This window comes from Colias philodice, chromosome 12, assembly GCF_061535455.1.
Source record: "Colias philodice isolate Cphi_HAF_F1 chromosome 12, ilColPhil1 Martin Lab GWU primary, whole genome shotgun sequence".
Classification (NCBI taxonomy): domain Eukaryota; kingdom Metazoa; phylum Arthropoda; class Insecta; order Lepidoptera; family Pieridae; genus Colias; species Colias philodice.
The window spans coordinates 5,940,840-5,968,807 of NC_143097.1; the positions used below are offsets into that span (position 1 = coordinate 5,940,840).

A 27,968-nucleotide genomic window follows, 5' to 3' on the forward strand; every position below is an offset into this window, starting at 1 on the left:
ATTACGTAGTTCATTACATATTCCAATACGTATTTAGAAATGTATATCAAAAATTTTCATATTAAACTTCCCATAATTTCGATACTTATCTTAGGTTCCATTATTGCCCATAGTACATTATTAGATATTTTATATGATACATTTATCCTCAAAGCATAGTATATAAACACAGAAAGCAAAGGTTTCATTCATAAAGAAGCGTGCATCTTAATCAGGTCAATGCCCCTTGTGATGCAACAACCTGTCATCATCGACCGAGAACTTGAATCGCGTCTGCGCAATCAACTTACATCTACCGTTATGCGCTTATAAAACTACGACCTTACATGTCATAACTATTACTCTCGATATCGACTTTGAAATGTTTTTACTAACAGTTTTTTGTTTGGTGTTATGTAATGTGCAATGTCAGTTAGTTCCTCTTATATTGTCTGCGCCTAGTGCCGTGTCTCATCAATCGCGAATCGATATAAAACAATCAGCAGTCACGCCTATTATTTATAGTCCATCGGGTACACTACTGGCAAGTCACATTAAGGAGGAAAAACCACAAATTGTGAGGACAACAAATATAGTTACTGATGCAGTATTGATGCCTATTGCCATGACTTTATTTCATAATCTTCCTTTGGCCAGAGCTTTGGAGCATCCAATTTCTATACATACAATACAAGACGAAGCGAATGCAGATGACAATACAATTAAAACTATCCATTCATCATTCAAGTCGAGATAGAATACATAAAAAACAGACACTTCTTTCTAGTCTACCTAGAAGCAGGTCTATGAAGCTTAATTGCATTTTAACATTGTTTGACAAAAATATGTATTCAAAATATATAAATTTGTTTTAATTAAGAGGTTATACTCATACTAATATTATGAAATTAATCATAGGAAAAATAAATATGTAGATTCATGTTAATAATAGGAAAGAAATAATAAAAATTATATTTAGGTCTATTTGTTTTATTTACAAATCATGTATGTACATATACACTGTTTAAAAACGGATATTTTAAATTTAACTGAGAAAAATAATCGGTGCAGCGTTTAATGTTGTACTGGGTGGGGAACTAAGGGAGAAAGGGTTTGGAATGGATTACTTCTTAATAAACTGAGTATAGGCAATGGGAGCATGAGAAATTACTGAAGCAGGGTACCCGAAAGATGTCGCCAACGGAGCAGCAGCAGTGTATGTGGTCACAAAAGGCCCACGAGACACGTAAGTTGTTGGAGCGAAGTAAGCCAAAGGTGCGGACCGTTTCTTGATTAAATGCGCTGTACTATAGATGGGTGACGCGTGGAACAAAGGTGTAGCGTAAGAGTGGTAGGTCGTGGTGATGGGCGCTACACCATAAGCCAAAGGAGCCCGAGCCACAAAAGCTCTTGGTGCTACGTATGTGCTCAGAGCCAAAGGTGCTGACCGCTTCTTGATATAATGAGCGTACGTTGGGATCGCGGAGTAGGTAAATACTGAAGAGACGAGAGGAGACGGATGGATGACACTGCTGGCCTGTCTCGAGATGGTTGTAGTCGCTGGCGATACAAGTGTAGAGTGGTAAGCGAAGGGTACGCGGGCAATTAAGCCTGGCGAAGCCACCGCCGCGGCGAAAAGAGCTGACAACACCACCAATTTGAACATCTTGGTCTGTGTTGTTCTGTCGAGAAACTGATACCGAACAATTCTGAACATCGTATTTATTGAAAGTGATCTCAAAAATTAAGGGCGGTATTGCATTGTAAACCGGTGCAAGAAGGTCGTCAGGGAAGTTGATATTTACACTTAACAAGGCCATCGAGAAGCTCAAACAGGCCAGTCCATCACCGTCAACTTGAAATAAAGATCAAAAAATAAAAGCAATGTCAATGGAACACTTTCATCCCTTATCGCAACAGTTCTTTGAATTAAAACCAACATTTCCCAATAAAGTTAAATATATCATCTTATATATCATATTCAAAGTAAAGGATCTATAAAATATAAACTTTAATTAAAAATTGTAGGACTTATTAAATATTGATTAGTTAATAACAAAAAAGATATTTTTTAATATTCTAAGAGCAAAAAAGGAGAAAATCTTCTAGAGACTCAATGTTACAAATTTTACATAAGTATTGTATTTATTTTTTAACCCTTAATAATAAAATGTTTTGAATCGGAGATAGCAAGAACCTTACTTTTACGCACTCCAATTGCTAATTGCTAAATAATAGATAAGTCACCAACCACTCAATAATGTAAGAAATGAAACTACTATAATCAAGCTCTTTTTGGACACGATTGAGTCTATAATGTAATATTCGACGAAGTTCCAAACATAACATTGTTCACTTTTTATGAGTCAAATAAGTTTTGTGTTCGTAAATTGAGCGTGGTTTTGCGATCAAACATATACATGTACATATATATGTATTAGGGATTATAATGTTTTTGATGTATCTTTTTACTATAGTAAAATAAATCAAGATTGATAGTAAATGAAGATACGTTTTGATCTTACCCACGATAAATTCTTTAACAATTCTTTAACGGCAATATTATGTAATATGTCTAAAGCGCGTCACACACGGTGAAGATACTATAATATTTTATCTTAAGATACTGTTATATTTTATATTACAGTATCTTAAGGTATCCGGTATCAGCGTTCTGACCATCATTTTTCTTTTTTTCATTGCGTACTAAGACCCCTGTAGAACCGCCATCCTGTTACAAATGACCCACAAAATTTCGGGTGATTAGAAAAATGATTTTAACAATAGTTAGGGAAATTTCGATTGACAGAAAAATTACGATAAGTCAGGCAAAATTTATATAAGAAAGGAAAATTTCCATAAGTAAGGAAAATTACGATAAGTCGGGAAAATTTCTATAAGAAAGGAAAATTTCCATAAGTAAGGAAAATTTATATACGTCAGGAAAAATTCTATAAGCCAGGAAAATTTGTATACGTCAGGAAAATTTTTATAAGTCAGGAAAAATTATATACGCCAGGAAAATTTTTATACGTGAGGAACATTTCTCTTTGTGGGGAAAATTTTGATAAGTCAATAAAAAATAATATGTATTACAATACGTATTTAAGGCGATCGAAACGATTCTACTATAAATTTATATTTAAACATGGTATGCATAATAAATAACCTTATATTTCGTGTTTCTCAGAAATAATTCAGAAGAGAACTTAATACAACTGTTCCGTGAGTTGGGAGAGGATACGGAAGATTGCTCTAAACAGTTGTTAGGCGATAGTGAAGGTAATATTATTATTTATTTAATGAAGTATTTAATTTGATAGATAAATTAAAAAATTGAATCAGAGAGATAATGTTAAAAGCAGTTTTAATCCTACTTATATTATAAATGCGAAATTTTGTGAGGATGTGTGTGTATGTGTGTGTGTGTGTGTGTGTGTGTGTGTGTGTGTGTTTGTTACTCTTTCACCGAAATACTACTGAACCGATTACAATGAAATTTAGCACACATATAGAAGGTAACTTTGATTAACACATAGGGTAGGTTTTATCCCGGAAATCCCACGGGAGCGGGAACTATGCGGGTTTTTCTTTGAAAACGCGGGCGAAGCCGCGGGCGGAAATCTAGTAATATCATAAAATTTAATAGAACGAACGAATTTGTAACGAACGGGAATGTCTTGTCATAATATTAGGTTAGTAAGTTTATTTTTATTTTCAATAATATCAAATTTCAATGTATTTGTTATAAATTTAAGATTATTTTATACTGTATAATCCATAGAGCCCCGAACGGCCCGATCGGTCCACGACACAATAGATTTTCTATTGTGTCTGTGATTCCGGGGCCTGAATTAATAATTATTTGTTAGTGTTTAATTAGACTTCCTTAGTTTCTATTTTTCTATTATTTATGTGATGATTATCTTAATTGGTGAATTATTGTCTTCAAGAAGAAAATATTTATATGAAATACTACACTGGTCATCAAAAAAATCGACCCACCTACACTATGTTTGCTATTTATCGATTATTTCACAAATAAGTCGTCTTTTATTGTTGTATTTTGTTGTAAGGGTCTGATAACATGCTAATCATTATGTTTTTCGGAAATTTTACTGCACTTAATGATTCGTAACAAATTTTTATACAGAAATACTGTACAGTGTTGATTTGACGGTTTACGGCGGGACAAATTATGCCCGTGTTCCCAGTTCCAAAATGACTTTTTTCGGGATCTCTTGTTCATAACGTTAAGTTTAATTATTGATGCTGTAGTTTTGATTAATTTTCTCTCAAAATAATGGATACTGCTGTAGCTGAGAGGGCCCAAACTGTGGCTCTACTAAAACAGGGGTTATGTCAACTTGCCGTGGCTAAAAAGTAAAATCTGAGCTGTTATGCAGTTCGGTGAGTTTACCAAAGGTTTCTAGAGACTGGGCAGTATCGATAAAAATATTGATCTGCAAGAAATAGGGCGGCAATTCAAAGGGACGACCCCTAGATAATGTAATCAACTCTACAAAATCGACAACTGTCTGGTGTAGATCTCTAGTGACGCCTGCGTGATGATAAGGAGGTGGGTATAAATGACAGAACTGTTAGAAGAAGACTTAAAGAGTAGAACCTAAGACCACACAAGCCAGAAACAGGGCCATAATCAGCCACAGCTCATCGACAAACCAGACTTCCATTGACTGGAAATCACGCAAACTGGACTATAGGCCAATAGGAGTCAGTACTTTTGAGTGACAAGATGCGAATGACTTTATATGGTGCTGATAGACGTCTTTATGCCATGCGATGACCAAATGAACGATTTGTTCAGTGCTAGGTAAGAGAAACGGTCGATTATGATGGAGGCTCTGTAAAGTTCTAGAGTGGCATTTCTTTGACAAGACGCACGGAGCTTGACGATAAAAAGATGCTCATTAAATGCTGTTCAATACATTACCGAGGTTTTGGACTATCATGTGGTGTAATATGCCGGCTGTATCTGCAAAAACTTTGAGTCTATGCATGATAATGCTCGGAAACACGTAGAGCGAATCGTGATCCAGTATTTAGAAGAGGTCCGCAATAGAGTTACACTCTGGTTAGCAAAAAGTCTCGATTTGAAACCTACAGAGCACATGTGGGACAATTAAAAAATAAAGCATAGAGCTCGTAATTCAGCCCCTACAACAATAGGAGACCTGAAAACCGCCATTAGGGAAGATTGATAACGAATTCCTCAAGAGACCATCAAAATCTTGATTATTTCTTTAAAATAGTGAACGCAGGCTATCATTCCAGAAAGAAGAGAAAGTACTGAGTATAAATTCGAAGGAAACGTGATCATAAGTTTCATGATTACAAAATAAACTGCATTTGAAATTAAATAAAGAAAAAGCTGAAAATTGAGGATTTTGATCTTTATTCGAAATTGACAATTTTTTTATGATGCTAAATGATTTTATGTGTTTATATTCGTGTAAATATGCACGTTGAATTAATCAGTTCAGTTTCCAAACAAATTTTTTCTTTAGTTTGTGAGAAAACCGCAATTTTCCGTAAAAATGCAGGTGGGTCGATTTTTTTGATGACCAGTGTATATCGAAATGCAACCTCAACCCGATTATAACATTTTATCAATATGTTTATGTCGTGGCCATATCGTAAATTTGCTCATTTCATGATATGACTGGCCATTTCATGAAATGGTCGCATTTCGTGAAATGGCCAATTTAGTTTGGCCACATCATGATGTGGCTTGAGCAGATCAATGATAAGAAATCGTTTCACGATATGGCCAACTAAACGCGCGGTTTTTTCATGAAATGATCAAAATTATTTGATCATATCGTAAAATAGTTACATTAATCATTGGTAGAGGCGCTGCAAGCTCTGTGTTTATGTGATAAGATGGCGGCCGCTGGCAAAAATTTAATTATTTGCAGTTAAAAACTTCATAATTCGTTTAATAACAATATGAAGAAAGTCATAGCAAAGAATTTACGACGGTTCGAGTACTATGGAAAATGTGGATATCTTATATGTATTGAAGAAAAAATGCGTCTTAAATAAAATAATTTAAGACGCATTTTTTCTTTTAGGATATATATATTTATATATCCTACTATAGTATTATAATTGTTTGTTTTTTAAAAAGCGATCCGCTTCTGGCACTCGCCGGCCGCTGCCGCGGCACGCTCGCTTTGCTCGCTCGGCTCGTGCGTTGTTTATCAAAGTCTAACCTAACCTAACCTAACTGTTTTTTTATTGCAAAAACGATTCGCTTCTAGCATTCGCCGACCGCTGCCGCGGCACTAACTTAAATGACATTAGACAAGTTTTTAGAATATTCTGAATTTTTTTAATATTTTATGGACTCTTTATATTTTATACGATCTGGCCAAATGTGGATGGCCAAATCGTGAAACGTTGACAATTTAACGATCTGATCAAACTATGTTGGCCATTTCATGAAATGCGACCATTTCGTGAAATGATCGATCATATCATGAAATGAGCAAATCTACGATCCACGACATATGTACACGTGCACCAGAGCTCACGCTCGCTGAAAAATGTTCGAAACGTCGCGTCGGGTTAAATATAATAAAAATGACTTTAATTTCTAAATTTATTATACTGTTATTGGAGGTAACACGTTAGAGGTACTTCGTTCGTTAAATCGTTCTATTACCTGTGTTATCATCAGATCCTCAATTTTGAAATAAACGGTATATGTATTAAATATGAAATACAATGGTAGATAAAGATCACATAAACGAAGAGTATGAATAAGTGTGAACTTTTATTTATACAGATTAATTTTGTACACTACATTTTACAAATCCGTTAGAATTACCGTTGAAGCGGGCTTGAAAGTTAGATTAGTTGGATATCCTGCCCGGTAGCATGTTCCAAAATCCAAATACTTCGTACCTAATTCGTATTCGTAATATTATGTTTATATTATACTAGCTTTCCGCCTGCGGCTTCGCCCGCGTTTTCAAAGAAAAACCCGCATAGTTCCCGTTCCCGTGGGATTTCCGGGATAAAACCTAGCCTATGTTACTCGTGGATAATGTAGCTTTCGAATGGTGAAAGAATTTTTAAAATCGGTCCAGTAGTTTATGAGCCTATTCATTACAATCAAACAAACAAACAAACAAACAAAGTTTTCCTCTTTATAATATTAGTGTAGACTAGCTGCTCCGCGCGGTTTCACTCCCGTGGCTCCACTCCTATTGGTCGAAGCGTGATGATATATAGCCTATAGCCTTCCTCGATAAATGAGCTATCTAATACCGAAAGAATTTTTCAAATCGGACCAGTAGTTCCCGAGATTAGCACAAAACAAACAAACTCTTAGGACTCTAAACTCTAGGAGAATAAATTATATAAATAACTATATCAATAAATGCAGATAGCATTATTCATAATTACAATATTTAAAAAATATGCAAAAATGTAACATGTTTTATCCGTTTATAAACATTATAATTTAGAATAAGAAAAACGAATAAAGCCTTATAAATAAATAAGTTGCAACTGGAACAATGCTTACTTATTAAGAATTGATTCTGCAAAAAGCCTTATGGTAAATCAGGAACTGTACATTTATGTTTTATGAAATATGACAGATAGTTAATTATAACTAAAAAAAAGTATGTGTGTTTGCCTTTATTTGTCTAATAATATGACCTAAGAATATTACAAAAAAATGATGAATATGGCATAAATAGATATGTAATATTTTCTGGGTACATTTAGTTATTACGTACATTTATTTATAATTAAGTTAAGAGCAAATCAAAAGTCAAAAGCAAATTCAGGTAGAGTTGAATTTGATATTTTGATTGTATGTCATTCAAATGCTTTATAAATATATTTTTTTAAATAATAGAAAAGTAGAGGTGCTGACGACGTTATCAAGTGCACTTTATAAATGACACTCGAACTCTGCTCGTTAGATCTGGATGTTTCAATGCCACCACAATTTTCTAGTAAAAAACTATTCATTGAAATTATTATACTCTGAAAATTCATATAGAGTCTATGGTGTCCATATCACGATGATATTATATTGAAGAATAACCATGCCTATAGGTACCGTAATAGTCAACGACCGAAAAAGTGCATTTAATAAAGTTATTGAACACATGTTTACAAGGTCTCATATACTATCCAGTCTGGAAGAGCAGTGAGCTAACAAAGAATAACAATGAATATAATAGCTTGGGTTCGGATAGCACACACAATACACGTAAAAGTATAAAATCGAGACACGTGCAGTGCTATTAGCTAATATTTAGGTCGCTGAAGATTCATGTACGAGTGCGAGTGACGCAGATCTGCCAAGCACTTGAATAATTCATTAAGGTATTAAACGTGTTGCCCTTGTTGCAGAATATAAATTAGATTATGAAAATATTGGACTCATGAATATAATGGACTTTTATGTAAAATTGCCCGTGATGTCATTTAAATAATGTCTACAATGCAAATGATTTCAAAATATATTGTTCTTCATATTTAAAGTCTTTATGAAAACTACATTGAATCACATAAACGACCAAAATATGAAACTTTATTCATAAAGCGCAACAAAAAAATGCACTTGCACTGATACATAAACAATCTTTCGTATTGAGACAAAAGTAGTCCTTTCATGGCCAACGATGTGTTCCGGAGACGCCTATCTAGTTAATATTATGATGCAAGTATAAAAGACGATTGCAGTTCTCTGACAGCATCAGTGTGATCACAGAAAGCAACACAGACCAACCTTGCAAAATGATGAAGCTGGTGGTGTTGTCTTGCGTGTTGGCGGCGGCCTCCGCTACAAACTTGTTGGCTGGCTATGTAGCGCCATGGGCTTATGCCACCCCCTTAATCCAACCATACAACTACCGGGGACCTTTGTCTCTCGCTCCAGGACAGCCCGCTAACATATTGGGTGCTGACGGACGGCCTTTGGATACACTTGACGTCAACTTGGATCGGTCTGCTCATCTTACTGCTAAAGCTCTTGATAGCGGCATCCACCTTTTGAAGAAGCGTTCCATTGTCGCTGCTCCCATCGCCGCCGCCTATGCTGCACCTTTCGCGTACGCTGCGCCTTTTGCCTTCGCTGCGCCTCTCATCCAGCCTTCCAACTACCGTGGACCTCTGTCACTCGCTCCCGGCCAGCCCGCTAACATCTTGGCCGCCGACGGCAGGCCTCTCGACACCTTGGACGTGAACTTGGACCGCGCTGCCCACTACACTGCTAAGGCTTTTAATGGTGCACATATCCTGAAGAAGCGGTCGGCTATCCTCGCTCCAGTAGCTCCCGTCGTCAGCCCAGTCGCCGTCGCCCGGGCCCCACTGATCGCCTCCACCTTCGGTTACACCGCACCAGTCGCCCCGATCAACCAGCTCACTTACGCAACGCATTTTGCCTATACACTATAAATTCGACGACTCAACCCGACTGACGCTTGACGCACACATGTAAATACTGAAAATACATAATTTAAAAAAAATATGTGAATTCTTTCATTATGATTGTATGAATCTTGTTACATATTGAGCATTTATATGAAAATACTGAGCTGTGTCTCTACCTAAATAGTAATTGTGATTGATCTAGTTACCTTTTAATAAGATGATGATATATAGTTAAATGATCTGTATGGCTACCTCCATAGGGGTCATTGTTAAGTAATGAATTCATTTTAGAAGTTTTATGTATTTACTCGCTTACATTTCAATTATACATTAATAATATTTCAGAGACCAAATTAACAAGTAGGTAAAGCTATGAGTATTTTGATTTATTTTTAGCGAAAATGCGTTTGTCAAATCCTGTTAAAAGAACATTTATATTTAATACTCATACAACCTTTATAAGAATTATCTACGTATCAATAGATTTTTGCACTGTATAATACATAATTTACACGTTGAAAAACACATAATTACGAGTAAAGGGTGATGAAAATCGATATTTTCAAGACTTAGGTATATCATCATCATCGTCAAAAGACCATTACAACAAAAATGATTTTATTTTTTTGATAAAAAAGGAATGTATTTGTTTTACAAGTATTCTACTACAACCACAAAAATCGACATCGTTATTCGAATCGACAACATTATTCGAATATTTTTAAACGTATACCTAAATAATAACGATAACCTATACCACCACACTTTCTAATGAAAGTGACCCTTTTTGATCATCATACATAGTTATCAACATGACAAACTCTTTTTGTAGAGTCAGATTTCCTGTACAAAGCACATGTAGATCTCCTCACTTCAGTCTTCACCTATATTACCAAAGACTTTATTTTTCAATTGACTTCAAAACAGAAGAATTCTTAATTCGACTGTATTTCTTTTTTGGGTTTCTTACCTCAAAACTTTTTTATTTGAAAGGTACCTCCCCTGTAGTCCCGTCTAAATTTGGTCTAGTTGTGACAATTTTTAGTTTAGTTAGGCGGTTTACATTTTTGTTAAAAGTAATTATATATATATATATGATAATACTGCTGTATTGTCATATACATAATAATTATTATACACAATACAAAAATAATAATCACTGATATGACAAGTCTGAATGTCTGATTACGGTATTCATGGGAATACTCATTAATCTCATTTAATTACAACAAGTATAAAGATTGATGTCATCATTCATTCATTGATGGATAAATATTATTGGATAAATGTATGTATATCAATTTAAAATTTAAATATACGTTTTAAAATAAAGTTGATGATCAGCCCTTTGTGCCGCAGTTTTAACCCTTAGTGTAGTATTAGTAAGCGTTAGCTAGATACTATTAAGTATTCTGTGCTTTAGCTTTATGCACTCCATTCAGACTGAAATTGATGCTTTTATGAAGCTCTTTTATGATAGGTTATAAGTAATCGATTTTGACCTACTATAAATGGAAACATTGAACGTGTATATTGATATTTGAAGTGAGAATAGAATAATTTGATGAATTTGTCTTATGAAAACGTGTTTGTAAGTTTGTGAAATTGTATTTATATTTTACAAATAAATGCATATTGCATACGCGTACCCGGATGAATTTAAGTAATATATTTCGTGCCCGACATGTCCTAGAGCCAAAAAACTTTGACGACATGTGACATTAACCAACCCGCTCTGGCCAGCATGATGGATTACGACCTAAAAAATTAAAGGCAGCTGTGTCTCTGCTAAAGGAATACAATAGGTTGATGATAATAATGGTAAATCAAGTATTTCTGACGATAATTTAATACCTATCTTCGTACTGGGTTAAATTACAAATATCGTGTCTATTGACACAAATAACGTTTTCTAAGATCGCCTTCAACCAAGTATCGGAATTCTTAAAAACTTAATTAAAAAAAATATAATCTTGCAATTTTTTACATAATGATATAGATTCTGTGATCAGTTTAGATTAGCGATTCTATGATCAGCTTAGATCAGTCTAGATAGTTTTTCGTTTCTTATAATTCGTCTTGCTTACTTCTACGTTACTTTGACACAGTTCTAGATTGCTAAGTATGTATAATTTTTAGCTTTAGATGAGCTCCGTCACGCTGGAACCCGCTTTAAAAAAAACCTTACTTTTTTTCAGCCTATTTTACCTACAAACGATGCTAATAAATGTAGTATATCAATTTTTTGTAGTCTTATTAGTTACTTAGAAAACATCATTGATATCGTTCGAAGTAAAAAATATAAATAATAGCGTGTTGATTAGTTTTGGAATGGGTTCCAAATTGATTGTAGTTTATTGTAGTGGCAAGAAAATTCTTTATTTGCGTTGTTTTATCTCAAATTATTGCAAGAAGGTCAAAACTACAAACGATGCCAATAAATGTAGTATAGGTCAATTTTTTGTAGTCTTATTAGTTACTTAGAAAACATCATTGATATCGTTCGAAGTAAAAAATATAAATAATAGCGTGTTGATTAGTTTTGGAATGGGTTCCAAATTGATTGTAGTTTATTGTAGTGGCAAGAAAATTCTTTATTTGCGTTGTTTTATCTCAAATTATTGCAAGAAGGTCACAATAACGAGATTTTAAAAAATAAATAACACTTGTTCAAAAACTACAAACGATGCCAATAAATGTAGTATAGGTCAATTTTTTGTAGTCTTATTAGTTACTTAGAAAACATCATTGATATCGTTCGAAGTAAAAAATATAAATAATAGCGTGTTGATTAGTTTTGGAATGGGTTCCAAATTGATTGTAGTTTATTGTAGTGGCAAGAAAATTCTTTATTTGCGTTGTTTTATCTCAAATTATTGCAAGAAGGTCACAATAACAAGATTTTAAAAAATAAATAACACTTGTTCAAAAACTACAAACGATGCCAATAAATGTAGTATAGGTCAATTTTTTGTAGTCTTATTAGTTACTTAGAAAACATCATTGATATCGTTCGAAGTAAAAAATATAAATAATAGCGTGTTGATTAGTTTTGGAATGGGTTCCAAATTTATTGTAGTTTATTGTAGTGGCAAGAAAATTTTTTATTTGCGTTGTTTCATCTCAAATTATTGCAAGAAGGTCACAATAACGAGATTTTAAAAAATAAATAACACTTGTTCAAAAACTACAAACAATGTAGTTGATTGTAGCTAAACTCATATATTTGTAGTGGCTGCTGAACCCCTGTAAGCAATAAAAAACAAAAAATTTAGTGTTCAATAAGTTAATATATTCAAAACAATTATGAGCCTTGGATTTCGTGTCGTTTGTAGTTTTAGAAAAAAAAATATTCATGCTCATACATACATCTTCGCACACGTGCGTATTTGTGTATGCGTGTGGGAGTTTCGTAATTTAGTGTACATTAAATTGCACATGATATATGTTAAAAAAAAAAAGAGTTGGATATCTTTAATGTTCAGTAGTTTGCTGTTCAATGTTACAAAGTCACTTAATAATCCGAAACTGCTGAGACGACAAAAGTAATTAAAATGAAATAATGGATAAATTCCATCCGAAACGAAAAAAAACTCAAAATAGTGCAATATAAAAAATTGGAATTAATATTGTCATTTATCGTTTATTGTAGTACTGGTAAAATAATTTATCCTCTAAAATAACTTCAAGAAAAATCAGATAAAACTAGCCAAATTGTAATGGTATAATAAAATGACACTGGCATAAAAACTACAAACGATATGAACAATTGTCACAGTACCTTTATGGGCGTATTCAGAAAGAAAGCTTGAAACTTATAAGCGCTTATCGGCGCTTGTCATGTTCATATATTTTCCTGTCAGTGCTGGTAGCCCGCGCAGGAAAATATATGAACATCCCAACAAACAATTAAGCGTTAAGACAAGCTTTATTAGACATATGTATTTCGGTTCTACTTAGATATTTAAGAGGTAGCGTATTTCTTATAAGAGAGTTATAGAGTGTAATAACACCTTTATACCCTCGATTTTGGCACAAAATTTTGCAGGCTAAGCCTGTATGAAGCCCTATATAGTGGTTCTACAAAGCCTTTAGTTGAAGTGTGTAAGAGGTGTTACAAGAACGTCAATTTTAGTTTGAAACTTTATAGCGCCTTTAGAATGGAGTTAAGTTGAAACCTAGAGTTATATAACATATCTATAGTGGTGTTAGTTAGAACTAAGACCGGTACGTTGATACCTTATAAGTCATTTGAAAAGTTTTCTGTGTCAAAATCAGATTGTAAAAGCTTTAAAGTAAAAAGAATTCTATTAATTTATTAAGTTATTATTTGTCCAAATGAGTGCTTCGTTTATCTGCCGACAGTATGCCGCCATTGCAATATTCTCATCACAAAATGTATTGTGGATTTAAAGTATTTTTGAAGTGTTAAGTTAATTATTAGTGCGCTTGCCAGTTTACTGTGATAGCGTATCGTGTTTCTCATCTCAATTTTAACGCGCCCTCATAAAATTATGAATTAGAGGAATAAAGGGATAACATTTGAAAATGAAAATAACCTAAAATAGTTTTAAACGTCATTTTCAAGTGTTGCTCGGTTTTATTAGTGATTATATACATAAAACTAAGTAAAATAATTAGAAAAATGTAAATATATCGTTATTAGAAAGTGATTTTGTACGAATAAATTTTTAGGTTATGTTTACAGAAAGTAATCAAAATGGCGATTTTTTCTTAAAGTTACAGTCTTCCCTTAAATCAATTATGACACTTGATGAACTACAACGCCGGTGGTAAAGAGTATTATACGGTCTTGGGTTGATATAAGAGAGGAATTATACACTTATCGAAGACATTTACCTGCTGTGGAGACTAAAATACTGATTTTAGCTTTATTTATACATGTTTGGATTAGGGTTCCTTACAAAGTAATCAAACCCCTAATCTTCAAGTCACCCCAGGCGCAGGTTTCATTTTAAAGAAAATGCACAGCTTACAGTTCATACATTCACAAACATAAAAGATACACAAAAATATTGTCACGAGCTCAGTTCGATAAATGTTTTCAGAATTTGAGGTTAGGTTATGCATAAACTCTTTAAGCGTTCGAAACATTTAATGGTGTTTTTACAGAGTTACAAGTAATTCATCTTACACCAAAACCTTTTATATAAGGATCGTACAAAACCACTGTAACTATTTAACCTATGATTGCCTTTAGTATAACAGGCGTAAACTGTATATAAGGGTTATACAACGAATGTAGAGTTTGGTGTTACTACACTCTTAATTAACTCCCTTGCAGAACCGCTAACGTTACTGAAGTTGAAATAAAGTCTTATGATCTAAAAGCAACTCCGTTATAGCAGATTTGTAGCAATAAGAGTTAAAGAGAGTTAATGAAGATCTTTCAACAGGTTTTAACGTTGTAAGCAGAAACAAGCTTTAACGTCTTAAGTATATACGCAGCCACTGATACTACACTAACTACTAAGGAAATTGTGATTCGTTATTTACAGTTGTAATGCAACTTGAAGAGCTGAACTTATTTAATAAGTGTACTGAACCACCTTTAGTGATAACTGAATACATTATAAATCAATAGTAGTACCTTAAACATTAAAATAGCCTGCAACCAACGCATAATTGTTTGTTGGGATGACAAGCGCCGATAAGCGCTTATAAGTTTCAAGCTTTCTTTCTGAATACGCCCTATATTTGTATGTCTTGCTTATTAGTAACATTAGAAATGATCTTAGCTTTCAACCCGGTAATCATCTATGGATTGATATTGAAGTTTTCTTCACAAGTATGGTCAATCAAAATAGTCTCAAAAGGGATCCGAATTCTGGCACTTCGTTATTTCAAATCCCTGCTGAACTAGAAGTGTTAAATAATACGTACATTTTAGTTGGTGCCATAGAGCATATATATATCAATGAGACTGGTCATTATCGACCTTACTTACGTAGAAGCAACAATAAATGGGAACTTCATGACGGAATCTCCAGCAGCTCTAAGAAAAAAGTAGTGTCTAAAAAAGATTTAATGAAGAAAAAAACAATACATATGCTATTTTATGTAATAAAATAATCATAAATATTTATATGCAATTACAAGAGTGATATGTGATATAACTTAGTACTACTATTTGTTATTTTTTTATAATTTCAACTAATAATAAAATCGTTTGTAGTTTTTGAACAAGTGTTATTTATTTTTTAAAATCTCGTTATTGTGACCTTCTTGCAATAATTTGAGATAAAACAACGCAAATAAAGAATTTTCTTGCCACTACAATAAACTACATTCAATTTGGGACCCATTCCAAAACTAATCAACACGCTATTATTTATATTTTTACTTCGAACGATATCAATGATGTTTTCTAAGTAACTAATAAGACTACAAAAAATTGACCTATATACTACATTTATTGGCATCGTTTGTAGTTTTTGAACAAGTGTTATTTATTTTTTAAAATCTTGTTATTGTGATCTTCTTGCAATAATTTGAGATAAAACAACGCAAATAAAGAATTTTCTTGCCACTACAATAAACTACAATCAATTTGGAACCCATTCCAAAACTAATCAACACGCTATTATTTATATTTTTTACTTCGAACGATATCAATGATGTTTTCTAAGTAAGTAACTAATAAGACTACAAAAAATTGACCTATACTACATTTATTGGCATCGTTTGTAGTTTTTGAACAAGTGTTATTTATTTTTTAAAATCTTGTTATTGTGACCTTCTTGCAATAATTTGAGATAAAACAACGCAAATAAAGAATTTTCTTGCCACTACAATAAACTACAATCAATTTGGAACCCATTCCAAAACTAATCAACACGCTATTATTTATATTTTTTACTTCGAACGATATCAATGATGTTTTCTAAGTAACTAATAAGACTACAAAAAATTGACCTATACTACATTTATTGGCATCGTTTGTAGTTTTTGAACAAGTGTTATTTATTTTTTAAAATCTTGTTATTGTGACCTTCTTGCAATAATTTGAGATAAAACAACGCAAATAAAGAATTTTCTTGCCACTACAATAAACTACAATCAATTTGGAACCCATTCCAAAACTAATCAACACGCTATTATTTATATTTTTTACTTCGAACGATATCAATGATGTTTTCTAAGTAACTAATAAGACTACAAAAAATTGACCTATACTACATTTATTAGCATCGTTTGTAGGTAAAATAGGCTGAAAAAAAGTAAGGTTTTTTTTAAAGCGGGTTCCAGCGTGACGGAGCTCTTTAGATGCGACAAAATAATCACTCACATTTTGTTTCTTGTTTAGTGGTGAGTTAGTGGGTCTCCTAAATTGTTTTAGATCATATTAATGAATGAATGAATAGTTTTCATTGTACTTATATACATTTTATAGGTTGTTACCTGTTTGAGAACTAATTACCAAGGAACCAGAGATGTATAATGAGCTGTTTTATCACTCAATTCCTTTTAGCAAACCCAACATGTATTAGCAGTTTTGAAATGGTAAACTATGTAAAGTAAAATGCTAAGAAAAAATATAAATTAATCGAAAATATTATAAAAAAAGCTTAACATAATTTCGAAAAATATAAGTATACCTATACATAATATATATTGTTTAGAACATGTTCCCAACGGAGCCATATTAAAGTTTATAATAAGTGTGGTAATATTACACAAATAAGTTATATTCAACGTATAATAAACAGTTAGGTATGTGACTAGGGTTGAAACTTGAAATGAAAAGAAAGTGAAAGTAAAATATATGTGTATTTTGCAAAAATACGCCTGACAAGTAACTGAACTTTATTTTCTTATCAAAAGTAATTCGTTCATGGTCAACAATGTGTTCCGGCGACGCCCGTCGAATTATTAGTGCCCCAATAGTGTAAGTATAAAAGTGAATAGCAGCTTCTCAAATGCATCAGTGTGAGCACAGAAAGCAACACAGACCAACCTTACAAAATGATGAAGCTGGTGGTGTTGTCTTGCGTGTTGGCGGCGGCCTCCGCCACAAACTTGTTGGCTGGCTATGTAGCACCATGGGCTTATGCCACTCCCTTAATTCAACCATACAACTACCGGGGACCACTGTCTCTTGCTCCGGGACAGCCCGCTAACATTTTGGGCGCTGATGGGCGGCCTTTGGATACTCTTGACGTCAACTTGGACCGGTCAGCTCATCTTACTGCCAAAGCTCTAGAAAATGGATTCCACGTTTTGAAGAAACGGTCTGTCTACGCGGCTCCTCTGCTCGCCGCCTATACCGCCCCCCTTGCCTACTCCGCACATTATGCTTACTCGGCGCCTCTCATCCAGCCTTCCAACTACCGTGGACCTCTGTCACTCGCTCCCGGCCAGCCCGCTAACATCTTGGCCGCTGACGGCAGGCCTCTCGACACCTTGGACGTAAACTTGGACCGCGCTGCCCATTACACTGCTAAGGCTCTGAACGGTGCTCATATCCTCAAGAAACGGTCGGCCTTCCTCGCCCCTGTAGCTCCCGTCGTCAGCCACTACTCCATCGCCCGGACTCCACTGTTCGCCTCTACATACACCTACAGCACGCCCATTGCCCGGATAAACCACCTTTCATACGCTTCTCCTGTTGTCCGGTATTATTAAGTAATAACTAAAAGCGCTTACAGCGACTTACAGCCCAACCTACACAGATCATGAAAGCCGTGTACTATAAATCAACGACCCATTATTAATTAATAAGAACTGATGTAAATAAAATTGAAAATATATATTTGAAAAAATAACAGAATTGTTATTGATTCTTTGAACCAATCCAACCAACCAATTTTAAAATATCTAGTACAAACGTATTTATTTGTTAAGTTTAGTGGTAAAGAAAGCTTACGAAGTGAATGCCATCAATGGATTATTAATCAGATTTCGTGTTTTGCACTTTTCCACCCATTTAAACTGCGTATTAAATAAATTACTTATTGTAGTTTATGTTTTCTTTAGACGGAGTTCAAACTAAAAAAATTTTAATTTTGAATTTAAAACCTTTAAACCCCTTAGCTGTTCGGCGTGTTCTTCATTATCCGTGATCTATTTTGACACCCCTAAGTTACTTTTTTTTTCCTAAAATCTGCTATTTAACAAGTTTTCCTAAATAGCGAAAAGTTGATGTATTGGAGCTACCTCTAATAATTTTTATTTTCATTAGCTTCTGTGCTTGTACGAGAAAATAAATAAATACTCACTGATAGCAAAACTGCAGTTATTTAGATTTCCTAATTTATTTTGTGCAAATTTTTCGGACTTCTTTGGCACGCAAAGCTAAAAATTAGGATTTTCTTTATTTCAGAAAAAATTATATTATGTATTTCTTTTAATCACATAACAAAAATTTGACATTAATAAAGTACGAACAAAAAAGAACTCTGTTATTAAAGTTTAAGTAAGATTTCAGACAAACTCAACTTTTTTTGAAGGGAAAGTTCTTTAGGTGCGTTGAAAGTCAAATTTCAAGTTCGCCTCATGACAATACCGTCACGTCATGGAGTAGGTACACGATTTTGATATCTTTGAATCCTGCCAAAAAAGTAAAGTGACACGTGTGCTTGGCACATATTATGCTGTTTTTGTTTTCATAAAAAATTTTACAAGTGAAAATACTAAAAAGTACTTTTTTTAACTACCTCAAAATATATATTAATTTAATTTGCTGCGTAATGATACATAAGGTTGTAGCCACACATTCTTACAAACTTTCACGTTTTATTGAACTAGTGGTCCGATCCGGCTTCACCAGTGGTACATGTTTACGTTTTATCTCCATAAGAACCAGCCCTTGTACTTCAAGGAATATTATAAAAAAAATAATTAACGAAATCGGTTCAGCCCTTCTCGAGTTTTGCGCTTACCAACGCATTTTGTGATTCATTTTTATATTATATAGATTAGTGGGAGGTGGATCTTTTTGTGACTCAAAATTGTTGCAATTATATAGGTACGATATCAAATAATACGCAAAAAATAATGAGGGATTTTAACACAAATAAAACGAAAACCATACCTATTTATTAACAGTTTGCCCTTGTTTATGTAATTGAACGAGGTTAAATTATTATATTATCATGTAATCACTAACAGGGCATGAATTAATTTTAATAAATTAAAAAATGATATTGTCAAGGTATCGTGGAACACATTACAATATGTAGAATGTAGGTTAAACTTCAAACAATAGTTTAAAACTAATTCAAAGAAAAATACAACGAAAGGATGAGCAGAAGAAGTTGTGCGGGTCATCTGATATTCAACTTTTTCGTACAATAAAGTTAAAGCCCATAATCCACTTCTCTGACATAGAACGAGTTGTTTGATAACGTATTATAACGTCGTACTTTTTAGTACTCGGTTGGTACATTAAAGATTTCCTCGTAACACAGTATTACAATTATTGTGCTCGTAATATATTCCTTTGCCGATGGAAGCAATGGATATACAAAATACGAAAGCAAATAAATTATATTGCTTTTTTAATGTTAGACTTAAGAAAAGGGAACTTTTAACGCCATTTTTTTTAAATTGTTGTAGTTACCAAGGAGCAATCACTGTTCTTATTATAATTAACTAGCTTTCCGCCCGCGGCTTCAAAGAAAAACCCACATAGTTGCCGTTACCGTGGGATTTCCGGGATAAAACCTATCCTATGTGCTAATCCAAGTTATCCTCTATATGTGTGCTTCATGTAATTGTAATCAGTTCAGTAGTATCTTCGTGAAAGAGTAACAAACACACACATACACATCCGCACAAACTTTCGTATTTATAATATTAGTAGGAAGGATAGGATAGGATTGGATAGACTATTGTTTTAACTTATTAAGTCTTGGAATAAGTAACTTTTTATATACATATACATATATGGGTATACTTTTAGTTTCAAGTTACGATATTTTGAATAATTAAGTATCTATTACTTAAGATGATTAAATAAAAATCAGAATCACTACAGAAATAAATAAAATAGTAAAGAAATCTGTGCATATTTTGAAAAAAAAAACGCAAACCAAGTAACTGAACTTTGTTTACATACCAAAAGTAATAATGCGCTCATGGTCATCGATGTGTTCCGGTGACGCTCGTCGAATTAATTGTAGAGTTTAAGTATAAAAGTGAATAACAGCTTTTCGAATGCATCAGTGTAAGTACAGAAAGCAACACAGACCAACCTTACAAAATGATGAAGCTGGTGGTGTTGTCTTGCGTGTTGGCGGCGGCTTCCGCCACACACTTATTGACTAGCTATGTAGCACCATGGGCTTATGCCACTCCCTTAATTCAACCATACAATTATCGGGGACCACTGTCTCTTGCTCCGGGACAGGCTGCTAACATTTTGGGCGCCGATGGGCGGCCTTTGGATACTCTTGACGTCAACTTGGACCGGTCAGCTCATCTTACTGCCAAAGCTCTAGAAAATGGATTCCACGTTTTGAAGAAACGGTCTGTCTACGCGGCTCCTCTGCTCGCCGCCTATACCGCCCCCCTTGCCTACTCCGCACATTTTTCTTACTCGGCGCCTGTCGCCTTCACTGCGCCTCTCATCCAGCCTTCCAACTACCGTGGACCTCTGTCACTCGCCCCCGGCCAGCCCGCTAACATCTTGGCCGCTGACGGCAGGCCTCTAGACACCTTGGACGTGAACTTGGACCGCGCTGCCCATTACACTGCTAAGGCTCTGAACGGTGCTCATATCCTCAAGAAACGGTCGGCCTTCCTAGCCCCTGTAGCTCCCGTCGTCAGCCACTACACCGTCGCCCGGACTCCACTGATCGCCTCTACATACTCCTACAGCACACCCATTGCCCGGATAAACCACCTTTCATACGCTTCTCCTGTTTTCCGGTATTATTAAGTTATGATCAAATGCGCTCTAACGACTTAATAAAATTCTTGAAAATATAATTCCATGTATTTATTTACACCTGAATACCTACACTTGGTTTCTGATAAAATCATTTAGTAATCGTGTTGTATTTTTTATGTATTTGCTTGTGTATTTCATTTTTTTGTGGTTTGATATTGTATGCTATGCGTTTTAGCCATGTTTTTAATTAATTTGATATAATTATTTTAATTTTTTATTTATAAACCAAGGTCGATAATTTTTGAAACAAAAAAATCGCAGTAGGATGAAACCTACTAATAGAAAAGAAGGGAATATGACAAAAATAAACGGAAATATAAATTACGGTTGATCCGGGTTCTGGAAGTGGGGCGTTTAAGGTTAAAAAATGGTTAATCTCGTTTTCCGACAAAAGTAAAAGTCCTATGAAAAAGAATAAATAGCAAAGTTGTAGATAATAAGAAGATCTACAAGTTCTGTATTTACATTTTTTTTCACTTCACCTCAAAATTTAGGTGAAAAATTCAACTAAGTTTTTAATGTTTTTATTTTTACCATTTTAAAACACTTTTTTTAGGAAATTTCGTGAAAACTTGTCTTATTATACCCTAATTGATTAAATTTATTTTTTCTTTATTTGATTTATTTTTTCGCCTTATCAAAAAAGAACCCTAATTTTCAACCGAAAATTCTCCCGGCAAAATATCAGCTTTTTACAAAAAGTCGGGGCTTTTGTTCGTTGATCTCTACTTTTTGGTGTAAAAAAATATATAGTTATATTAAGTACCATAGATGTTCTCAGAAAACACATACATACAGTGTGATAATGAGCTTTCACTAAATCTCTTTTTTTATCAATGTTGTATGCGTCTGCCTTAAAATGGACAATTCAGAACAAGAAACTATATTAATGTAATTTACATAAAATTGTAGTAATTAGGTCATTATTGGTGTATCAAATAAAAAAAAACATGATTTTATATTGTGAATGATTTCACATATTTCAATTTGCATCTTTTTCAACAAAGCTGTTTTTATGGGTCAAGAAGAGTTCTTACTACATTCTTATTCAATAACAAAGTTTAGGAGCAAAAATATTCATGTTAGTTCTCTCACTTAAACAATTAAATTTATTATTCGTAGCTTATAAGTTATAGAATTTCACTTGAGTATAATTCCCAGGTTATTACGACATAAAAGTGTTAACTTTATGTTACCTGTTAACTACATAGAGAAAGTATATCAAAATAATAATGTAAGGTATGACGAAATATATTTTTTAAATATCAAGTTAATTAAAACTGTTAATTATCTAGAATGTAAGCTTAGGTATATATTTGTAATTTTCTTTGATAAGATGATTGAATCTTTTCATATCTACTCAAAAAATATATACAGATTGATTACGGAATAATCGCCTGTGCACACTTAACGATTACACCCTGTATAGAGAAGAAAGAAGCGTTTGTACTTATTTCATAATAATGATGTTGTTGTCAAGAATAATCGTGTGTATTCGGTATTTGTGTTATAATCCCGCGGATAATCTTTGCATTCACACCCTGAATTGAGTATGATTATGATGACTAATGAGTAATGATATCAAAATAAAGTAAAAAGTAGTAAAGAAAAATGCGTTAATTAATTCGGGTAACTCTCTTTATTCATTCCATATATTAATTTTGATAGCCTAATATTCATCGAATTTCGTTCACCAACCGTGTCCCCAACGAGCGGCGTGTCCAACCCCCCAAGCTGCCGCGTGTCCGCCCCAAGGCGCGACGGCAAGAGGAGCGGCAGCAGCGACAGCCACGGGAGCGACAGCGGGCGCCACGAGGCGGGCGCCGGGCCAGCCGACGCGGGCAGCGTGGGTCCAAGCGACAGCGGGCGCGGCCAACACTGCAGAGCGCTTCTTCAGAACGTGCAATCCTCCATCGACAGCCCTCGCTGTGTAGTGAGCGGCGCGGTCCAAGTTCACGCTGAGGGTGTCAAGGGGCCTTCCGTCAGCGGCCAAGATGTTAGCGGGCTGACCGGGGGCGAGTGACAGTGGTCCTCTGTAGTTGTAAGCGCCGTGGCCGACCGCGGCGACCGCAGCTGGAGCTACCACTGCAGCGGGAGCCACTGCAGCCAAGGGAGCGGCTACTGGTCCTCCCCAGTGACCTCCCCATGGAGCTCCCCAACCGAGACCCAGGCCGAGGAGGCCGCTGGGCGACGCCGCCGCTAGGGCGAGAGTTACGGACAACACCACCAGCTTGAACATTGTGGTCTGTGTTGCTAACGGTTTTGAGATAAACTGTGCATGTTCCTAGTAAAGTTCACCTTATATACTAGTTCAAATTGTAGGCGGTATCCAGATACCTTTGTGACGTCAGATACTATGCAATAGGGCGTTGGTAAGGCATCATACTCGGAAAGAAAACACTACAAGGGTAGCGCAAGCGCCACGCGCTGTAGTAAGTGCCAGGCGGTTCTGTCTAATGTCAACTCTATTCCGCTAGAAATTAAATGTATCTGAAACTTAGCACACTTTTGTTGTTATTGATAAGATTGTTTGCGTGTTTGCCTTGGACTCCTTGATAAGGTCCGTTCACTTCAAAGATTAATATAATAAATAGTTACGCTAAAATTAAACACCCTAATCTAACTAAAGGAATCCTATTCCTTAGAAGTGGTTTGAGAAATAATATAAAAGTGTTAAAAATTAAATTAAATCACAAAACGTTTTAGGAACACCATTGGAGACTCCGAGTAAGCAATTATGATCAATAATGCTTAGTACATATATGTATATACCTAATACCTATAAATTACAATATAGTACCTCTATAACATAATATAGTAGTTGCCAGATCCTTTATATAAGTACCCTACATAATTAATTTATAAAAAGAGTGCTTCGATATCTATTAGTTATATATAACAAAATGCAAATGCAAACAACCATAAAAATATTGAGACTATTGTTAAATTATGATGCTTACAATATATTTAACAACAATGTTAACCCGCAGTAGAATACTATTACTTTACCGCACGGCTTCAGGTCTAAGTTACTTATAGCGGCGTCTTCTCGCCTACAAAAATTTTCAGCATTCCGCCATAGCCCATAGTATACCTGTACGGTACTTACTGTGATATCAGGATTTACGAGCATCTAAGTTTTACCATTAGAGTCGAGTTATTGAATTTAATATAATTCCACACGTTTCCACCTTATAAAGATATTTTTATTTCATCATACTATAATAAAATATTGAAATAATTTTTACTGACCATTCTTTCATTATTTATACGTATTTATGGATTAATTCATTTTTTAAGAATATATTTACACGTCTATTAGCACCCTTTACTGACATAATATGTGTAAAGGTGTGATTTACAGTAGAAAAACATGAACATTCAAAATAATCATATGTAATGAAATCATTCCATCTTATAAAATATATTAATGACTGTCATGGAATTTCTAAGACATTCATCGTTTATATTACTTTACTTGCTAAAACATACTACTAAATGATAATACCTACTACTATTAATTAAACGTATACAAGAATAAAATATTAAATCAAATCTCAAAATAAACCATCGAATAATAGGTACATTTTTTTTAATCTTTGTTTATTTAGGGATTTATGTCCAAAAGGACGATGTCAATCTCATCGTACCTTGAACAAATACAATTTAATTTAAAATTTAAAGTTGAAGAGCATTCTAGCTGCATCCGAGTGTGATCGAGTAATACATACAGTAGAATTTTGTTCTTGTAATTTACATATTTTTTCATGTATCACTTTTCATATCAGAATAAACCAAGCAACCATTAAAAACTCTCTAATCTCAAACGCTATCCATATATAAATTTAATTAACTTATGTGTACTTCGATCGTGAATTATTATTAATAACCAATAATATTAATAAATCTTGTTGACCGCAAAAATGTGTGTATATGACCATATACATCTGAACTCAACCTTAATGTGACCATAATATTATGTTCAAAAGGTTATTTTTAATTAATTAGTTAACTTTGAAATGTTACTGTTAGTTGGTAAATCTATGTTATTTTTCGTTTATATTTGCACCCCATATACGGATCCCGTTTTTGTACTTTAACCTTTAGTTTAGTTTAGTTTTTGTCATTTAGAATAATAAGTACATAATACATCTAAGTATTAAAATTTAAACATACCTTTAAACATTCTGCGTAGCTATAATTAAATAATTTGGAAAATCCAAAAGTGCACGCCTCATATTTTTTTTTAATAAATATTTATTAATTATTATTTTTGTTTATTTAATAACAATTAAACCACATCGAATCAGACCCTGAAAAATGAAAGGGTTCTATTCCTAAGCATACTCAAGCGTAAGAGAAAAAAAAAGACTCGATTAGTAAAGTATTTCGGTCGCTATCGTGTTAACAAGAAAAAGGATCCGCACATACAGACACACGGACGTCCAAGACAGAACTTTTTTAAACTGTTTTTTAACTAGTTTAAATAACAAAAATGACATCAAAAATATCATGAACGTTAAAAATAGTGTTTTTTCTTAATATGTGTGTGTATGTATTATCTTACAAGTGCAATGTATGATACATAAAGACATTTTAAGTTTGAAAAATCAGATGTTTTGCGCGAAGTGACAGTAGTACCCACCTCAACGCTTCGCTTATGAGGCGTGCAATATGTCTTAACTATGAATTTATTTGGTTAGAAAGAAGAAAAATACTTCTTTATAGTCATTCAAAATCTATCAATTCTCTATTTATTTTCAAAGTTATTTATATCAATGAAACAGTTCAACAAACTGAAACTGTCCCCATTTCCTTTAATAAATAAAATAAATATGTACATTGTACTGAGTTCAGACGTAAATACAGTAGTTATTTCATATTTTTCCCATTACCTCTAAAAATAAGTTTTATCTTATGAGGTTATTCCAAAGGTTGCTGAATATAAGTGAAAAATGTTGGTATAGATACATTGAGATAATATTACTACGTATGGAGGAGACACCACGAACAAAATATGTGCGCCATTTTTTTGCTCTAAGTTTTTAAAATTATTATCTAGTTAACGTAACGGCACCAGTCTTGTACAGATTAAGGAAAAAATTGAAGTTTTTTGCAAATTTCTCGTAGGTTTTTTAATTTTATTGGATATTGTTAAGTTATACCTTTAGTTCAATGTTAGTTTAACGTAACCAATGTTAGAAAAAAGATTACAATGCATAAATAATGAAGTTATTTATAAATTAAAAAAACACTTTTTTGCACCAGTGATGGACAGTGAAAATCTAATGATGGACACCCAGTTTTGGACAACATCCAGTTATGAACACCCATTTATGGACTGTACCTAATGTTTTTTCTCCAGTTATTTACACTTGGAGAAGACTTATAGTTATCAATAGAATCTTGAAAATGATGATTGGAATATAATAAATCGGGGATGTATTTATAAAAAATAGTACTTATTAATTATTTTGCATAGTTATAATATTAATATTAAATAAAACAGTCTTAATTTCCATTTTCTAGGCAAAAATTGGACAAATGCATCGTTAAATACGAGTTATGTCCGTTAAGAAACACCAATATGGGTTTTTTTTCTCAATAAGTCAGGGATGGAAAATATAACTAAAAAAAGTACTGCCATTCCATCCATTTTGGGACTTCTTCTTCTTCGTCATATCACACTCGTCAGAGCGAACGTGGTCAACATGAGGTTTGGGGGGGTAGATGTTACCCGCTTCACGATATTCCGCCATATCTCTCTGTTTCCTGGCATTCCGCTACACTCGTGAAGTGAATCGCCAATCTGAATCCGCCAACAGCCTTAATCTGATCGGTCCATCGATATGGTTTCCAAATTGTAGCACGAGGCAAAAAATGTTGTGTGGTTTTATGAAACCACGGTAAAAGTGAAACTGTTCGAACGGTTCCGAACACTGCTTTGTGTAGCGCATGTCGCGTGACGGTAGGTATACCTACTCGGCAGCCGCGATACACGCGACATGCGCTACACAGACCAAAAAGTTTGAGACGATGTAATAAAAGTTTCACTTTAAAAAGCTTTTTTTAAACTGTTGTCAAGATGGTGTGGATGAAATTTAAGCGTGTGTGCTATATGGTGGTGGAATTTAGCAGCAGACAGCGATCCAAACAGTTCATCAGAGAACTCTCTATGATAGATGCGTTACAATACGCATAAGTATGCGACTTCTCTACGCAGTAATACAGAATGAAGCCGAGAACGAGTCGCACAGCACATAATGACCCATTGTTCTAAAATATATTCTTCATGGGTAGATAGATATTATGTTTTTGGACCCATTAGTGTAATTTTAACAAAAAATGTCAATGTCCATTATAGGAACCAAAGCAAATCCAGTCATGGACAATTGTTGTACAATATTGGAACCCTTTGTTTGAAATGGTCGTGATAGGTATATTATTAATCAGAATGAAAAGACAATACAGAAAAGGGCATGTAATTAATACCTTTAAAAAAAGTTTATTTTCGACATATGTCCATAAATGGATATATCCATAGAATTAAATCCAGTTATGGACACTGAAGAATTTTATTTAAACAACATAACCTATCATGATACTAAATCGTGTAATATTTCGTACAATTAACTACTATAAATAAAAGTAATAT

The 27,968-nt window shown here is 33.9% G+C and overlaps 5 protein-coding genes and 1 long non-coding RNA gene across 6 annotated transcripts in view; 4 read left to right on the top strand and 2 right to left on the bottom strand.

The window, feature by feature from the left end:
- Positions 1-27,607, top strand: part of LOC149484046 (uncharacterized) — a 130,502-nt gene extending 102,895 nt beyond the window's left edge. The window contains exon 2 of the long non-coding RNA XR_016316381.1: positions 26,356-27,607. This is a non-coding gene — a long non-coding RNA (uncharacterized LOC149484046). The remainder of the gene's footprint in view (positions 1-26,355) is intronic.
- Positions 964-1,661, bottom strand: LOC149484070 (uncharacterized). Its single transcript, XM_089701608.1, has one exon. It carries the CDS (start codon positions 1,643-1,645, stop codon positions 1,103-1,105), a length of 543 nt encoding a protein of 180 aa, XP_089557734.1. The 5' UTR covers positions 1,646-1,661; the 3' UTR covers positions 964-1,102.
- LOC149484071 (uncharacterized) lies at positions 8,735-9,474 on the top strand. The gene has a single exon (XM_089701599.1). The coding sequence runs from the start codon at positions 8,764-8,766 to the stop codon at positions 9,421-9,423; it is 660 nt and encodes a 219-aa protein (XP_089557725.1). The 5' UTR covers positions 8,735-8,763; the 3' UTR covers positions 9,424-9,474.
- LOC149484072 (uncharacterized) lies at positions 17,358-18,155 on the top strand. The gene has a single exon (XM_089701598.1). It carries the CDS (start codon positions 17,386-17,388, stop codon positions 18,043-18,045), a length of 660 nt encoding a protein of 219 aa, XP_089557724.1. The 5' UTR covers positions 17,358-17,385; the 3' UTR covers positions 18,046-18,155.
- On the top strand, positions 20,597-21,343 carry LOC149484073 (uncharacterized). Its single transcript, XM_089701596.1, has one exon. The coding sequence runs from the start codon at positions 20,624-20,626 to the stop codon at positions 21,299-21,301; it is 678 nt and encodes a 225-aa protein (XP_089557722.1). The 5' UTR covers positions 20,597-20,623; the 3' UTR covers positions 21,302-21,343.
- LOC149484074 (uncharacterized) lies at positions 22,921-23,583 on the bottom strand. Its single transcript, XM_089701607.1, has one exon. It carries the CDS (start codon positions 23,550-23,552, stop codon positions 23,004-23,006), a length of 549 nt encoding a protein of 182 aa, XP_089557733.1. The 5' UTR covers positions 23,553-23,583; the 3' UTR covers positions 22,921-23,003.
- Positions 27,608-27,968: the final 361 nt, after the last annotated feature.

Coding starts and splice junctions, on each gene's coding strand:
- LOC149484073 (XM_089701596.1), top strand. CDS start 20,624: ATGATGAAGCTGGTGGTGTTGTCTTGCGTGTTGGCGGCGGCTTCCGCC.
- LOC149484071 (XM_089701599.1), top strand. CDS start 8,764: ATGATGAAGCTGGTGGTGTTGTCTTGCGTGTTGGCGGCGGCCTCCGCT.
- LOC149484074 (XM_089701607.1), bottom strand. CDS start 23,552: ATGTTCAAGCTGGTGGTGTTGTCCGTAACTCTCGCCCTAGCGGCGGCG.
- LOC149484070 (XM_089701608.1), bottom strand. CDS start 1,645: ATGTTCAAATTGGTGGTGTTGTCAGCTCTTTTCGCCGCGGCGGTGGCT.
- LOC149484072 (XM_089701598.1), top strand. CDS start 17,386: ATGATGAAGCTGGTGGTGTTGTCTTGCGTGTTGGCGGCGGCCTCCGCC.